Below are 18,645 nucleotides of genomic sequence, written 5' to 3' on the forward strand. Positions count from 1 at the left end.
CATATATACGATTAGGTGTGGATTTGTGAGTTCGGAATTGCACAACCATATTATACATTGTTTGACGAAGGACTTTGTCCATATACATGTTTGTGTATTTCCAGTGACTTAGTCACTTGATGTTTGGGAAAACATGTGTTGTTTTCCAAATCTTGATCATGATTTCTTTAAAGTTAAATGTTATTCCTACTGGGCACCCCTTTTAGGGATGATGTGTTCACCCATTCCCACTTTCAGTTCCAGAGACAGATCAGAGTTGCGCAGCGAAAGCTTCAAGGGTTTATTTCGTTAGTTTGGTTAACCTCGGTTGTGTTTATAAATTTATATATTTTATTTGTAAACCAAATGACTATTGTATATGTATCATTTGAGAGGAGTTCTTGTATATGTATGTTTCAGAGCGGAGCTAGTTTTTGGGTTAAGTTTTGAAGCAGATTTCTTAATTGAATGCTTAAGATTATGATTTAGATTCTTAGTGCCTCTATATTTTAGTTAATATCTTGGATTAGCCAGATGCTAGCTTAGGGGGTGCTACACTGATGCTTCATATGATTGTTGGATATGGCACACTATTTTTGGTCACTCGGGATCTCAAAACGATATAAACGTTTTACACAAACCGCATTTATTTGAAGATTTAAAGTATGGAATTTCTCCTCGGGTAAATTTCAGTATCAACGGGAATCAATACACTCATGGTTATTATCTTGCAGATTGAATTTATCCAAAATGGTCAACTTTAGTTCAATGTTACCGTCAACCACCTTCCGGTGAAATGGATCGTTCATACTCATATTTCAATAGTAGACAAATGGATCTGAGAAAGGATGTGGAACGTGCTTTTGGAACTCTGAAGCGGAAGTGCGCAATTATTTGTGGGCCTTATCGTGGTCTAAGTGCTCGTGAAATGCATAAGACTATGCTGATTTGCATCATTATGCATAACATGGTAATCCAAGAAACTCGTCGTAATAAGAATTGGACTAACCATCAAGATGAAGACTTAAGGCTTGAGATTATATCAACAAGAGGATTACTTGCAAGGAACTATGCGCAAATGACCAGTCATATTGAGAACAAAACTCTGTATAACATGTTAAGGGAAGATCTCAGAGCGAATATGTGGGCTGAGTTTGGAAGAGATGGAGGACGAATTTAGTAGTGTGGTTTCATGTGTTATTTTATAGTTTTTTTTTGAAATTTTTTAATTATTTAAGTTTCATTTGTTGTTCCGTAGTTTTGTTTTGAAGCTGCTTAAGGTTTAATTTTTTAACGGACATTTAAAGTAGCGGTCTAGACTCAACCACCAGCATTCCTTATAAATATACCTTCGCTTCATCCATTTCAAAATCACACCTTCACTTCGCTTCATCCGTTTCAAAATCACACCTTCACTTCTCTACAAAACACTTTTCTGGTTAATTTATGGATGATCCTAGATTCACTGAAGATGAAGATTTATCTCTTTGTAGAAACTGTGTAATATACTAGCCGAAGAGAGGTGAAGAACGAAGGATGCACGGTTTACCTAGTATGAGTTATTTAGGTAAAATTCGTGATGCCTTCTGCACTGAGACAGGAAATCCTCATAACTGGGATCGTGCTTCTTTGTTTTGCCGATTCTTGGATATCAAAAAAGAGCTTGTGGATTTTATAGCTATGAAAAGGATTGTCACTCGATATCGTCTTAGAGGTGAGACCAATGCTGAATTGGGAATACGAAATCGAGACGAGTGGCGAAGATGTAAACGAAAAGATTTCGAATACGAAGCGCATTACCAAATTCTGAAGGAGTTTCTAATAACTCGTATGGGATGTTAGGCTTAATATTAGTTTCCATGGATGTTGTCAAGTTTAAGGTTTAATGTAATGAAAAAACTACTTTAAGTTTTAACGTAATGGAAAACTAGAACAATGTCTAATGAAAAACTAGAACAATTTCATTCACCATAAGTTTTAACTACTAACATCTTCATTAACATTAAAGTTGATGTGGCACTACTTCATTGTGGTCTTCATCTCCCTCATCTTCAGCTTGAACTCCAAATTATTTTTTCAAACTTCTCTTGTTTCGTTTTTCTTCCAACTCCTCTCCTAACCTGTCCATCTTCATCTCCCATACCATATATTATTTGGGATTCATTTTGCATTTAGAATCTTATTCTTGTCATAGTCTAAAACAAATTTCTCTTGAGTTTGTCGATGCTTTTTCATCTCGCTAGTCAAGAACTGCCGGTCTACAGCTCTTTGCTTTTCGGAAATCTTCTGATTCTCTATCTAAGTATATGAAACACCTTCACTTGGTTCTTATTCTTGGGCAGCTTTTCTCGCTGCTCTTGCAGCGTTTCTTCCTAATAATTTTCTCTTAATCGCAACATTGACATTCATGTTGGAGTTGTTGTTTGTTTTGGTTTCTAGTGAAGAAAATGGATTTTCCGAAGGGGGATGAGATGATTGAGATGGTTGTGAAGCTGGCGTTGAAGGTGAAGAAGTGTATGGTGAACTTGCAGGTACATTCTGCACGTTTGCTAACACTTATGGGTTATATTTAGGTAACACTTTCAAAATATAATAACAACTTTCATACGCAAAATTTTTCCCATGTTTATGGTGCCAATCAGTTCGACACTTTCTTTCGACATCAACATCGACAAGAACGCTCGCTAGAGCACGAGCAGCTTGCATTTGAGCAGCGACATACAAGGCAACTTGGCGTTGATTATAACGAAGCGACCGGACAATCCATTCGCATCACGATCGTTGATGTTCATAGTTTGATCACGAAATTTAGCAAATATGTTATCCCATAACTTAGTAGATTGTTGATGGGCACCATCAACACTATCTTGTATATAGAACACATAGTTTCTGCAAATGCTTTCATCTTTGGCTACGGTAAATTTTGCACCCCTAATCTTCTTGATTTTATTATATTGAGTATTAGATTGAGACATATTAAAGAAATTATAAAATACGAGTGAATGAAAGAGTTGGATGATGAAGTTTGTTTTAGATTAACAAATGTGTAGAGTACAGAAGAGGTGTGAGTTAAAATGGTCGAGGAATGTGGTATTTATAGGGGGAAGATTTATGGCCATTGGATCAGATTCTACTTATCAGTGTAAACTAGACAGGATGGTCTTACAGGAACCGCTAACGGTGTAGTAAACACCTAACGGCGTTACCTTGACCGAACGGTCGAAACTCGACCGCTCGGTAGAAACTTGACCTGACCTGACTAAGTGGCAAATTTGCCACTTAACCAGACCGGTTTACCAGTTTGCCAGCTCCATAGTGGGTGCAAAAATAGCAAACTCTTTAGTTTGCCATACCCATAAGAACTGGCCTTTGAGTTGAGGTCTATCCAATCTTTGGCCCAATTTGGCATAGTCTCTCCGGTTAACAATTTGGTTTAGACTAATCGCGTGTTTAGCTAATAGGAGTACTCTTCGAGTCCTAGAATCAAGAGTATTGTACATTTGTACGCCCCCCATTTATTTGCCTAATCCTCGGAGAACAGTTCACCATGATCTATGTGCCACGCTGCCACGGTGATGGAAAAAAAACTCACGGTATCCATTTTCACACATTTAGTCTTCTGAAAACATTGAGCTTTACATGTGCAGAACAAGCTGCCAATTATCAGTGGACTGACTGACATGGATACTTCCAAAAGTGAATAAAATTAGAGTTTGTTTTAACTATAACCATAGCACATGCTGTTTTATGCACTGTGCTCTTTCTGGTGAATCAGTTTCTTTCTTTTTTTTTTGATAAATTCCTACTGGTGAATCAAATTTAATTCGGAAAATTGATCATTTATCCAAATATTTTTAAAACATGATTCAAATGGACGAGTAAAAATTAGTATGGGTGAAACAGACGTTAAAAAAATAGCAAGGATGAAACTGGATTCATCCTGACTTAAACTTAAAAAATAGTAAGGATGAAACTGGATGCATCCTGATATAAATTAAAAATAAGAAAAATATTTGAAAATGGGTAGGAGAAATTGTTTACAATAGTGTCTCAGTACATGGAGTTTTCGTTTTATTTAGTTACATGAATAGTGTGTAATCTTTAACTATATTTTATTAACGGATCGGCAAAAGTTATTCCAACAAATTAAACAAAAAAAAAGGAAAAAGAACCCTGCAAAATCACATAGCCTAATGTTTAGAGTAGCTCTCATCAAAATATAACAACAATGGGAACCACCATAGTTATGGCTTTCTGGCTTTGTAAAAGCTATTCCCCTTCTCGTTTAGTCTTTAGATGATGGTTTTGATGCCAATTTTTCATAAAATATCGAGGCTTAAACTAAAAAAAAATAACGATGATGAAACTGAATGCATCCTAATATACATTAAAAATAAGAAAAAATACTTGAAAATGGGTAGGATGAGTGGTTATTTTTTATATTCTTGTCCATTTAAACAACATCAAATTTTACATGTCATTTTCACGGTGAAATTATCATTAGTGAGTTAATTGACCAATTTCGTATTCTTTTATGCGCTATTAAAAGCAATCATAATCTTCACCTATATGGCGGAGCTGGATGTGAAGCAGTGGGAGGAAAATAAAAAGATCAAATAATAAATAAAAAGATAATCAGAAAGAAAATTTGTTACATAATTAGGCTCTACAATGAGTTCATGCTAGGGAAAAACCTTCTTATATTCATTTATCTTTGATCGACCGGGTTTCTAAGGCATAACTAAGTTCATGTTTTTGTTTAAAAATGATGATTTGTTTTTTTCTTCTCTTAAACGATGATGATATTCTTTCGGAAAGGCCAATAGTAGAGGTTTGCTTTAGCTGGAGCAGAGCCAAGGGTTGACTATCCCTGACTCTAACCCCCTAAAATTTTAAAAAATAGATGATAAATCTTCATATTTCTTCCGTTTTTTGTGTATAGCCCACCACATTTTAACATTTGGTCCACCAAAGTCTTTGTATTTATGTAAAAGCTTTTTTTTAGCCTCCTTAATATGGTTTTCTGGCTCCGCCTCTGCGTTTTAGGGAGGAAAAAAACTTATGGGAGGAAAGATGAGAAACTACAAATGCTTTATCCAAGAATACTTAAAATGAAATAGAACAAACAAAAAAAAGTTCAAATTTGCTTTAGAAATTGCAAAAATATAGCATATATGCATTTGTACGATGAACGGAGCATCTCGTTTTCTTTGTTGAGAGCTCCATCGGCGGTAAGTTTGATGCATTTTTTTCTTTGTTATCGTATTCTTCATTTTACTTTATAAATCAAAAAATGGTAGTGTTACTACTTTTTTTTCAATAAATTTTTATTATATTCAATCGTAAAAATCATATCAATAACTTTTGAGAAATCCTCACCGAATTCCAAAGAATTCAGCTTTCCCTTATGTCCGGATAAAGTTTCAGTCAACTAAATTTGACGGACAATATCGAATCCGTCAAACCTAGTTGGCACTGAATCGTCATCTAATTACATTGATGTCTCTTTAACCTTAACTCAACCAAAGTTAGAATGGCTAAAGCAAAATAATTTAACCTATACCCAGTTTCGGTTGACAACTTATTTATCGGTCTTCTTTGTTGCTCCCTCAATTTTCTTCTTATTCTTCCATGGATTCAAAACCTAGCATAAAGTTTCGAGCGCGATGAAAGGGGAATCGGTTTCAGGTAACCTAAATTTAGTATTGTAGTATTATCATGTGATTATCTTGATATGAAGTGTGTCTTTACTGGAAGGATTCTACACAATTCACAACTACTCATCTATGTCTTCTTTCTTGGATTAACATGGTCTGGGTAATTTATAAAAATCCCACCCTTCGAATTCTTATCCAGTTTTATGATTTTGTTATGATTTTGAGCAAAACCCAGAATTAAATTTCGTCCAATTTGAACAAATTAACTGAAAAAACATCATAATGCCTGACAATGTAATGTTTGAGGTATATCATCTGTATGACTTGCAGGTATATCATAAGATGGAAACCCAACGTAATTAGCTTGATTTGTTTTTTAGTGTATGTGTAAGACCTATATTGGAAGTTTAACGGCGTCTCTTCTCACTTGCTGGATCAGGCAGATGTATGTGAAGATCCTTATTTGCGGATTGTATATATTGGCGGGGTTGTAAGTGTTTCTCGAATCCTTATTAATACGTTTATTCTATCTTCGTGGAATAAATTTTGAGTAACTTGTAGTTGTTGATTGCAGTAATATCGTCTATCTTGCATTAAGCTAGCCAACTGAGCCTTCCAATCCCGTAGTTGACAAAACTTTTGAATGGTAAATCATGAGGAATCGCATATATTGTAGAGCAGGTGATCATGAATGAATCACCTTCCACTTACCCGTAATGTAGAACGTAATAATGGCTCTGAACCCGGTTTACTTACATGTGATCAGTGAGGTGTTCGATTTATTTAATTATTTATTTTTCCATTGGGTTGATAAGCATACTGCTAAGTTATTTTCTATATTGTAACTACTTTTGTTTTCGTCAGTTTGGTGGAGTTTCTAGCTATGTATGAATTTCGACTGTTTGTTAAATGAAAACTAAGATTTATGTTTTAGTTGCGGAACCTTATATCATAATATTGGATAAATTTCTTAGATAGTCATTAGTACTAGAAATTCCTTAACAGGTGTGATGGCGAATCAAATTCCTCAAGGTTCCTCATAGAATAACTCATGCAACCTTGAAATGCCCAAGTGCTCGTCAGCACCAGGAATAGACATATCTTTTTGTTTATGATATATGAAACTCTACTAGATGATTCAATGTCAAACGCGTGCTACTGATGGTGTTATAGTCTTACTTTTGAGTGATCAAAAACTATTTTGAGACAGTTGAGTTCTGTTGTAGGCTTGTTTTAATTGTAGTCTCGTACCTATTTTAATTTGAACAACCATGGAATGTCATACCCAATTTATTTTATACAACCGTTTTTGGATGGTACCCAGTTTATTTTGTACGAGCATCTGAAAAATAAGTGTACCACACTAAAATTGCAGTATGAATGTCTGTATATACAATCCGCATAAGAGCATCAACCCCTACATCAACCCCTGTAGTATGTAAGAAGTGAAGATACATTACATATTTCGTTGTTGTCGAATAAGTCTGTAGATTTGTCATTTGATCCATACTTCTCACAACTTTTATCCGTCCTTCCCAAGCAAAGTAAAATGTGCTCATTTCGTATAAGGGTCTAGAAGATTTAGTTTCTTTACACAATTCTACAGAAACGAGTAATGAGATTTTCCTTAAATTGCAATCCATTTCGCAGATGAGCATGTGTGCATAAGATTACTGGTCAACATTAGGAAGAATTGGTACCCTTTGATTTGTGATATATGAAAATTTATAAGATCATTCAATGTCAAGCACAGGCCATTGATGGTGCTTTAGTCTAAATGTCGATTGATCAGAAAAAAATTTGAGATGGTTGGGTTGTTTTTTCTTTTTCTTCTTACTGTATACTTTTTTAATTTAGCATTGTAGGTTCGTTTTAAGTACGTTATAATTACAGTTTAATAGTTTTGAATTAAGCCACAAGATCATCCAACTAGTTTTTAAGTTTCTCGATTATAAATTCCTTCTTTTGAACTTACCAAGTATGACTGGTTGTATAGTAATTAAAAATATATTTCCATTTGTCCATTTATGTACTTACATTTCCGTCCGTTTTCATTTTTAGCGTGTATTTTTCCTTATTTTTTCTTTTGTTCTGTTTTGAATAGATTATTTTTCTAAAGAGCTAAATTGACTTGGATTGTCTAAATATCCACAAAGTTAACAGCTCTTTTAGTGCCCAATCTGAGCTCTGCAGTTAATAATTTTGTGTGAAGAGATGAATATGCAGTTAATAATTCTGCGCCCATGGCGAATTACTTAGATCTATGGAAGTTCCACATACTATGTGAAGTTTCATTTCATCAAGCATCTTTTAGGTGTTTCTTTTTCAGTTTATGTGTATTATTCTCTAATTACCATTGCTATATAAATGTCATTGTTTTCTGTTTCTTGATACAAGTATCCATTCCAATGGGGTGATACAATTTGGATGGCATCATTTGTACCCAATGGTAAGCACTATTAATCCACCTGTTGGTTACTCTTTTTCTGTTAGTCTATTATGTATCTATTAAATATCAAGAGTTCTATCCTTAATGAGTTTTATAAAATCAATAGATGATTTTCTATCATTAGGGGAACTTCCCAAATATTCTAACTGCAGGTCAACAAGGAAGCACATATATATATCACCATTCAAAGGCCATCTGATATCCTTGTTCATCCACCAATAGTATACCAGCTTACGACATTGGGAAACTTTTGGTCGAGTCAGATTAAAATAGTTATAATGATATTTAAGCAGTCGGCCTAGAATAGTCACACTATGTATATGTTAGAGTAAAATAGTCTTACCAATATCAGTGTCTGTCAGGCGAAAATAGTCTTACCAATAGGATCTATAGAAGACTGTTTATTATAGTCATCAAGAGAAAAGAATGATTATTGAAGATTGATCAGGATGAAGTTGTTCCTTATCATGTACCACCACTGATTATGTACTTACTTATCCTTTGTACTTCATTAATTTCGGGAAGTTAGTGGTTTAGGTTAAGGATTTAAATTTTTGTTTTATACGAGTGCAGAATCATGTCTAGATTCTTTCCGTTTATGTGAGGAAATCTACTGTAATTAAGATCGAATCGGATTTGTTTGCGAGAATTCTTAAGTTGCTTACAATTTTCTTGTATTTCTGAAGATATTATTTATACTAAATTTCTCTTTTGATATATGGTATGGATTTCTCAGATGTCGATGGGCTCAAAATTATACAAAAGAATAACGATTTAAAAGAAGCATTTCTGGTCCGCTACTTGTCATTTATTCTAAAGGTTGTGTTTATTATTTCCCCTGGCTTTGACATTATATACGGTTGTATACTGCAACACTGTACAGGTGCACTTTGCCCCTTTCTAAAATATGTACAAATAAAAGAATTACCCTTCTTTTTTCTCCGACCGTCTGAAATCATCACCCCATTTCAATTTGTATGAATGTAAATAGCTACCCATTTTATTATATATGGCCGGGGAACATTTTTTTCCAGCTTATTTTGTACGACAGTCTCATTTTGGTACCCAATTTATTTATACGACCGTCTCTAATTTTGATATATGGTATCACTAATCCCTTCATCATGTCTTGCTACATCTCTAACACAAGGCCAATACTTAGACCAACTGGTTGATATTTCACTTCCAATCCAACAAGTAAGTGATTGTTCAGATCTTTAAAGTCCATTCTGAAAAATTAGCGACTGTTCCGCACTGCAAGCTTAACCAGCAAAATATTCCCAAAGGTTTCATGCCATGGTTATTTTTACGGCCGTAGTTACATCCGTGGGCATCTCCCGGTCATTAGACATCTGAACGTAATAATCTTTTGGGATTAGAGTGTGTGCACTGATACTTTTTTCCTCATCGTCATGAATTGGTACAATAGTTTTAATTGCACCAATAAGAAGAATAAAACAGACTCGCCCGGGCATTCCAATTACATAAACAAGATTATAATCATTGAGGAGTTCAAGCTTCGAAGAGCTCTTATTGTAACATCGTCTTTGGAAGGTCCTAGCTCGTCAAGGTGATTAATATCTTGCAGTTTCATTACCCACAATCATTAGGTAATCGTATAGCTTCTTTGGGAATATTGGATAATGCATCTTTCTTCCACAACAACTCAGCACTTTTATCAAGTGGCTACCACCAAATTCCCTGGCAATTGTTTGATGCAGATGCATCTGTCTCCGTAGAATCTCGAAATTTTGTTTAATGTTTAACCTAGGGTAAAATAGCTTCTGCTAGAAAGGGAAAAAGATCGCATTAACAAATAACGGAATTGCGGCTTCTCCATCAATTGCAATTTCATAGAGTAAAATAGCTTTGATAGAGATAAAAACCGTCTTCCATTTGGTTTCTCAAACCAACACAGTTTTCCTAACCTGGCTAACTATGGTTGGTTACTAACTATGAGGGAGGGGTGAAATTGGATTAAAAAGATGAAACTTACCAAACATAGACGAACAAACTCACTTGTCCTTCCATATGGTTTGAATCAAAAGTTGTCTGGATCGGTGGGAAAACTGAAACCTATGGATTTTTATGAGGATGGCTCATAACTTTTTTATAAAATAAGATGCTCCAAAATACCCATACGAACCAGTCTTTAGATTAATTTAAATTAAAAATTGTTTATAATTAATTGTTAACGGATGCTCCGCCGTAGACACGTGATAGACGCTTTTATGTGTCTATTTTGTTCTCAATGTTCTGTATTGTTAGACTCGATTAAATACTTATTGTGTTATTTTATGTTTTTGTAGATGTTTTTGGAAAAATAAGTCCTTGCGGCGAAATGGGCTCGAAGAGTAGTGTTTTACACCCCAGGACAAAGTACTAAAGGCACCGCAGAAATGCACCGGAAGCACCCCAGAAATGCACTTGAGGAACCCAGGAAAATTACTATTTCCACCCCAATTGTTATTCGCACCCCATCTCTGGTTAAGGGGCACCCTTCTTCTCAAATTCAAAAATAAATTTTGGCGGGAAATTTTCTTTATACACTGGTAGATTTTCCAATCGATTTTTGAAGGTGTTATAAGGAGATTAAATCGCTGAAACTTAATGGGTATATGTGATATGGATATAAGAAGATATTGTGGTGGTTGGGATCGATCAAATTTGGACAGATAATCGATTCTCGATTAAAGCAGGAAAGAAGAGATATCGGTTAAACTTGGAAAGAAAATTACGTAAAGATGCTGCATGGGTTGTGGAATTTAAGTGCAGATATTCTCCTAGGTTGCATATCAACAGATTGTGGAAATTATCAAGACACTTAACGCATGCAGAGAAAGAAAATAAGAAATTATTCCCAAGAATAATTTTCCTTTACTGTGAAAATTTTGAGGAATTAATGGCGAGATTTGATGCGCTTGAAATGTATAAATAGGAGATACATGAGTCCTAGAAGGGGGGTCGAGAGTTTGGGGAAGCTTTGGAGGCTACAAAGTGAAGAAAAATCGAGTTGCAGAGCCACCATTTCTGCTGCTGCAACTCAAGAACACGAAGAACATTAGACAAACAGAGACAGTCGTTCATACTACAGTAACAACGACTGCCACTTGAGGTTCGTAGTATTCTGTATACTACAGCACTTTTCATTTATCGTTCTTTGTAACAGTGTTTGCAACAATTATAAACGTTGCAAACACCCGATTTTCATTATTATCTCCATTTCATCATTTGTACACCTCTTTTGAGCAATGAAAAATTCCTTTGAGCGTGTTTCCAATATGCGGAGTTAGAACCCATCACTGGGACGACGGAGGAGGCCGAGCTTCATACATGGGTAATTTTGTTAATTCTTTTTAAGACTTTTGCATTAAAAATTAATTGAAATATGATTTAATTAAATTGGTTGTTATTTGATTAGATGGGTCATGCTTAGCTTAGGTTATTTGATGTTCCATGCTTAACATTTACAATCAATGTTTTGAGAATCTACTTTGGCAAAATAAGAGTCCATATAATTTATTTTTTGAGCGATTATTGTTGAGAATAAATCATTGAGCCCTATGTTATGAAAATTGGCCGAATCATTAGTCCCAGTACCTCTCACCATTGTTAATATTTTTATTGTATATATTAATTTATTTTTATTAAGTCTAAAAAAATCATCCTTCACAAGTCCGAGAGTTTGAACCTCATTACTACAACCCACAAAAAATCAATAATCAACACACCGCCAGTTTAACAATGTATTCCATTTTGACTATATTATTCTTCTTTTTCCGGCTTACTCCAACATATAATATCTTTATTTAAAATATTTCAAATTAGATTTTAATAATGGGTTGCATTTTGTTATATTTTATGTATACACCATAATCTGTATGGACACAAGACTACAGCAGCACACACCATATCAACCCCAACACAGCTTCAATCCTAAGATAAGGATAGAAGAGTAATTCTCCAGAAGATATTTTCCCTTTATAAACCAAAACGATTAGGTCTAGGGAGGGGGGCTTGGTCGGCAGAAGAAAGAGGAGGCTTCTGTTTCTTCTTCATTTCTCTTTTCTATTGTTGCTATCGATTACTCACAGAGAAATTCACGAAGCTCCTTCAATGTAACCCAACAATCTTAATAAACACCTTAACCCTTTTTCACCCATGGATGTAGAAACTCCGTTGTCGAACCACGTATATGCTTGTGTTGATTTCTATTTCATTTCACTGCACTTAATTTTATTCATGATTTGAGTTTATATCTTGTTATAGTCAGTACTTTATCATGTGATTCAATTGGTTGTGCTACCAAATTAATGGTGTTCACAATTTGGCGCTAGAGCACAGGGAATGGGTAAAGAATTTATTCTGCCTGTTCTAGATTTATTACCTTTGGGGATTTTTCTTAATTCTCTGAAATTGGTTTTCAATTTTACTAATTTTCAATTTACTGCAATCAAAAATGATTCAATGAATCACTTCTTTTAACGTGTTTTTCAGTATAAAAAATCCATTCTACTTAAGATTATATCTGTAGAGATTGTTATAAGCTTTTGAAAATTGATTTCACATTTTAATAAAACCCCTCATTCTTCTTGAGGTTCTAAAAGACCCAGAAGGGAGTTTTCAACTCCTCGATACATTTAATCCAAAAACAGTTTCTAGATGATGTTGACTTAGATGCAGTGCTTTGCTCATGTGTATTGAATGATTTTTGAGGTGATAAAATGTTGTACAGACTTATGGGATTTGTTTCCTAATGATAAATGAGATTTTTATTCGTTTTTTGAACAACTTCGGAGAAAATGGTTCAGCGAACCATCGTGTTTAGATTTGATCTGTACCTAATCAGCAGATTTTTTTCTACTAGTGGTGTTGGTTTCTAACCCAGTTGTGTTTGATTCTATCGTTTTTTCCAAGCCTCTCTTTGTTTCGTGCTGGGACGACCACCAGTTTGTTTTCCAAATATTTTTTATGTGCAGGGACTAATTATGACGATGCAGTCCTGACCCAATCAGCGCTGCTGGCTCAAAGTCACTAAGAAACCGCTGCTTCATAACCACCGAAGAAGCAAAGCAAAGAAGCAACGATGATCACTCCAGTCCCCTAATGTGATGATACACACGTGAATAGATCGTTCATCAATTAAAAGATCACCAGTAAATGGCTCAACTCAGGATGAAGACCATAAGGCTCGGTTCAAATTACGGACCAACTCACCTTTAAGAATGAAGCAGCTCAAGCAACAGTGCCAGCATCGCAACGAAGGATCTAAGAAGATAAGGTTTCAATCCAAAGTCCGGTGTCCAAAGTCCAAAGACGATGACACCAAACTGACGTGCAAACCCGATGAAATCTCTGGTCCGTATGGAGATGATTGTATGCACGACGATGATGCAAGGTCCCGTGATGACCATTCCAAGCCTGCCAACGAAGGTTCTTCAACCAAGGTAACACGAAGAAGATGGCGTCCCGATGCAAAGAAGAGGATCCCGATGGTACAAATTCCGATGCTGGTGATCAAAGTATCTCGAAGATGCAAAGTCAACAACGATGAAGATGCCAAGTAGAGGCTAATATGAGCAATTGACCACGCTGTTGTTGCTGCGATGTGAGGAGACCAACCGACGAATGCGGACTCCATTTAAAGAGGATAACAGCAGTTCGAGTTGGAGCTTGCACTAAAAGCAAAACAAAGGACGATCCAAATTCCACAACGCTAATCTTTGATGAAGACAATCCAAAGGGTGTAAACGATGAGACCAAGTCTTGCTAAGATGACCCAATTCCGAAGATGAAGAGCCAAAGTCTCGCTACGATGATTCAAGGACGAAGACGATCCAAAGTCCGATGGTTGAAATTCTGGTAACGACGATAAAGAGCACCTCAATCCCGATGATTATTCCTCATCTCCGATGCTGCAGAGCAACCAGAGTAGAATGATGCCAATTCAGGCCAGTGGAAGATTCAAACAACGAAGATGGCGTACATTTAGCACCATCAGCAATCTGAAGCACGCACGAAGAATCATTGACAGTATGTTTAAAGCTCGCATAAAGATTCGTACCACATGCATACCAGTTTAACCAACTCACTTCGCAGAGAGGCAGCAGCCCAAGTGTGAGAATCTGGAATCCAACGATGATTCAAAGTCCGTGACGAAGGGTCTCCCTCCGAAGACGAAGGCTTTTTATGACGAAGGGTCTCCCTACGAAGACTAAGGATTTTTATGACGAAGGGTCTCCCTCCGAAGACGAAGGCTTTTTATGACGAAGGGTATCCCCCCGAAGACGAAGATTTTTATGACGAAGGGTCTCCTTCCGAAGACGAAGGCTTTTTATGATGAAGGGTCTCCCTCCGAAGACGATGGCTTTTTATGACAAAGGGTCTCCCTCCGAAGACGAAGGTTTTTATGACGAAGGGTCTCCCTCCGAAGACTTAGGCTTTTTATAACGAAGGGTCTCCCTCCGAAGACCTCCTATTGAGCAGAGGAAGCAGCCCAAGTGTGAGAATCTGGACTCCAACGATGATATAAAGCCTTCTTATGATCCGGCTGACCAAGGACTCGAAGCCATCTCCGCACTTTTTAACGTTCACAGTTCTAAGCAACACTCCAATAACGAAGAGCATCTCAAGTCCAACGTAACCAGGCTCAAGTCTTACGATGACGATGAAAAGCCCTGTGATGACGGTGCAAGGCCGACGACGAACAATGGTGCGAAGTGGAACACGACGATGGTGTCAAGCACGAGGATGAAGCTCAAGCAACGATGCTGATAGTACCTGGAAGTGTAGTTCGTTCGGTGATGCTATAATTTCTTCCAGTGCAAAGCCCAAAGTCCGAAGCATAAACCTGATAAAGATGGTTCACCCCTGATGATGACAAAGTGCCAAAGTTCCCTCAGAGGACGATAATTCAAAGTCCACGATGAAGTACAAAGTTCACCCAAGTGCAAGTCCAATGATGATTCAATATCCGATGTCGATGCAAGAAACCTGAAGTATTACTACTTCAGGTTAATTTGGTAGCACAACCAATTAATTTGTGATTCAATTGGTTGTGCTACCAAATTAATGGTTGTGCTACCAAATTAATTGAAGTGTAAAACTGCTGCATATCCACCAAGTTGCTGCTGACGTAGATATTCAATTTACGTCGTGAAAATTAACGCAGTGTTGCTGCCATGAATAGGAGATCCCAGCTCGAGTGTAGAACAGCACTAGCAACACACCAAAGGAGCAACGAAGTTGGTTCCACTCCCTAACACCGATGATATGATACTCGATACTGATGATCCAAGATTAACCCGACATGCGAAGTATCTCATAGTTCGATGATCCAATATGAACCCGGCGTACGAAGAATCTCGCAGTTCAACGAGCGAAGATGACAAGCCATAGTCCGTGACGATGCTCTCCGAAGACAATGAGCCCAAATCTTGCTACAACAATCAACAACGATAATCTTCGAGGACAATGATCCAAGGACCAACGACGATGATAGGCAGTACCTCTTATCAGCAGTGGAGAGCCGCATTTTTCATTGTTTCATATTTCTAATTGGTTATGATTACGTACATACTTCAAATTGGGTATATAGTTCATACTTCTTATTGTACTGCATACTTTTTGGCCAAGTATAATTCTTCAACAAACCTTCATACCTCTTATGAATTGATTCACTCGAGAACCGATACTTCTTATTCGAAGAATACTTCGGAATTTTTTCTTATACGTCTGCTCTTTAGTGACCATTTGTTTTTTACGTCGTGTATTTCTTGGTGACGACGATCCAAATTCTGACAACGATGATACCAGTAACCCAAAAAGAATGCCTAATCGATAATATATCTTCGGTCCTATAATTTAAACTACAGTTCAAGCAATGATGTTATACGAAGACTCCCAAGTATCAATTTTGGCAGCATCAGAAATACAACGATGGTGCAAACCCGAGGGCTGCAACAGTATAAATCCAAGGGCGATGATCTAAGGCCCAAAGATGATAACCCAAAGTCTTGGTACGACGATACAAATCCCAGTGATGATGATCTCCCAAGGATGTCACAAAATTCCTAATAACAATGATGATCTCCAACAACGAAGTCCCTGTTGACGAAGGCTCCAACAACGAAGGCTCTGTTGACGAAGGCTCCAACAACGAAGCTTCTGCTATTCATCGAAGACTCAGGTGACAAAGGTCCAAACAACAAAGGCTTTTCTCCAACAACGAAGGCCCTGTTGACGAGGACTCCAACAACGAAGGCTCTGTTGACGAAGGCTCCAACAACGAAGCTTCTGCTATTCATCGAAGACTCAGGTGACAAAGGTCCAAACAACAAAGGTTTTGCTCCAACAACGAAGGCCCTGTTGACGAGGACTCCAACAACGAAGGTTCTATTGACGAAAGTCCCAACAACAAAGTCTTTGCTCCAACAACGAAGGCCCTGTTGACGAGGACTCCAACAACGAAGGCTCTATTGACAAAGGCTCCAACAACGAAGGTTCTGATGTTCATAACGAAGGCTTTTCTATTCTTCCACCATACTTCATGAAGAAACGAAGGTGCTCCACATCGATGATGAGAGATCTGATGCCAAAGAACAAAGTGAACCTGCATATTAAGATGATATAGCCCTGCAGATTTGTGGACTATGGAAGCAGCTTCACCACAGGGGCAAGGAGCAATCTTCAGCAGTAACCAACATTCATTTACTATACCCACGAAATTCCTTCAGGGGAAGTTACTTTCGCTTCCACAAGCTTTGACAATCAGCTTCCAAAATCAAAAGTGGGCATACATACGACACACAATTAAAGAGTTTGCGAATACTTATACTCCTTTAATAACTTTAAATTTTTTATACATTTTTACATATACATGCATTTCTACAATACACTTCATGATCTCATTTTGCATAAAGAGATGGGGCAAGCACCGCCACTCTTTTCTGGATACCGACTTATATAATTGAGAACCGGGGAAAGCACCACTGGTCTCAAACATTTGTATTGGGGAAAGCACTTGCGTGCAATCTCTCCGGACTCTCCCATAAGCGTTTATGAGTGTACGATCTGGGGGAAGGCATCCAAAAGAAAGAGATACCCATCATGTTTAAACTTAGACCCTAACCGTTCAGTAGTCCCATGGCCCGGGATTGGCTACGGGGTGACAGGTCCCAAACATAGCACAAGGTAATCCTTTCGTGAAACTATGGTCCCAAACACTCATGCTCATGCTCAGAGACAATGAATTCATAAATTTACGCAAGGCTGGGGCACAAGCAATACAAATTTCTTAATAAGTTTACTACTGCATAAAGAAGTTGACATTTATTCACTAATGTTATTACTTATACCATGAATTTACCTTATTGATTATAATACATGAAATATCGTGCACTTACATTTTTGTTCCAGCTAAAACTACACAACAAGTCAACGAATTCAAGTAACCTGACAAGGTCCACATATGATCCTTAGCTCAAGAAAAGAACCACATGAGCATGAAAACGAACATAAGTAGATTGTGGGCATGTAAGGATGAAGGCAAGCAAACCGATAGAGCTGGATGTAAACAAAACCAAGAATCTACGGACAGCTGCTGGTACGCACCAACGGAAGAGATGTCGCATGACCGATGCCGAAGCTGCTATGTAGATAAAGAAATGGTAATATAATGTAAAATCCGCAGACGTTGTGAGATACAAATTGTTGTTGCCGCTATTACAAACTGTCATACTACGACAAGAGGGCATCGTTGCACACCTGCCAATTGCTACCGCGGCGAACCAATGCGATGGGCTTACCCGCTATGGTAGAGATGCACCCAAAGCTGTAGCATATGGAGTAAAGAAATACATACGGTGGATGAAGATCCACTTATGCTGCGTCTCATCCTCGGAATATGATGGATGAAGATCCACTTATGTTGATTGAGACGAACTTGTATTAGTGCTACCTAACGCTATGCTTTGCTTCCTACCCATTGGAATTGCACGGACAGTACAACAGGGGAGAGCAGATGCAGACCAGTTCAAGGTTAGAGACTGCACCAGCATCACAACAAAGGAGCTACGAAGATAAAGCTTCGATCCAGATACGATGCTCAAGTAGGACTATCAACCAATACTTACAAAATACAAAGGACCAACATGACATAATTATGATGCCAACGGTACAAAGTCCCAAGTACAAAAGAGATGACAATGATGCAAGTAAACCCGATCATAGCTCCATTTCGACGAACAAAGTGATACCGATGATGCAGTTTCTGTGACAAAGGATCATGGCCGACGATGATGCAAAGCCTCGTGACAAAGATGCAAATCCTAGTTACGAAGGTGTAAAGCCGACGACGGTGCTAATCCCTGCGACGGAGGCTAAGCTAGTCCCTTATTTTTCCACTTTTATGCAGGTCCCACGGGCCATGATAATTACATAGAGACTGCAGTTCAAGTAATGAAGATAACAGTTCAAGTGAATGCTGCACATGTGTGCGTACAGGGGAGCAAATCTACAACGATGACATAGGCAGTGAAGTTGGAGCAGCAACGAACCTCT

The 18,645-nt window shown here is 37.3% G+C and overlaps 1 protein-coding gene and 1 long non-coding RNA gene across 2 annotated transcripts; both read left to right on the plus strand.

The window, feature by feature from the left end:
- Positions 1 to 775: 775 nt before the first annotated feature.
- On the plus strand, positions 776 to 1,159 carry LOC113340542. Its single transcript, XM_026585674.1, has one exon. It carries the CDS (start codon positions 776 to 778, stop codon positions 1,157 to 1,159), a length of 384 nt encoding a protein of 127 aa, XP_026441459.1.
- Positions 1,160 to 5,106: 3,947 nt separating this feature from the next.
- On the plus strand, positions 5,107 to 7,058 carry LOC113340564. The gene is made up of 3 exons (XR_003355554.1): positions 5,107 to 5,210; positions 6,076 to 6,126; positions 6,211 to 7,058. It is a non-coding gene; the product is annotated as an uncharacterized LOC113340564 (long non-coding RNA).
- The last annotated feature ends 11,587 nt before the right edge of the window (positions 7,059 to 18,645 follow it).

Source organism: Papaver somniferum, unplaced genomic scaffold (genome assembly GCF_003573695.1).
Source record: "Papaver somniferum cultivar HN1 unplaced genomic scaffold, ASM357369v1 unplaced-scaffold_22, whole genome shotgun sequence".
Classification (NCBI taxonomy): domain Eukaryota; kingdom Viridiplantae; phylum Streptophyta; class Magnoliopsida; order Ranunculales; family Papaveraceae; genus Papaver; species Papaver somniferum.

Bases quoted from the DNA above. Each gene is read 5' to 3' on its own strand.
- LOC113340542 (XM_026585674.1), top strand. From the start codon at position 776: ATGGATCGTTCATACTCATATTTCAATAGTAGACAAATGGATCTGAGA.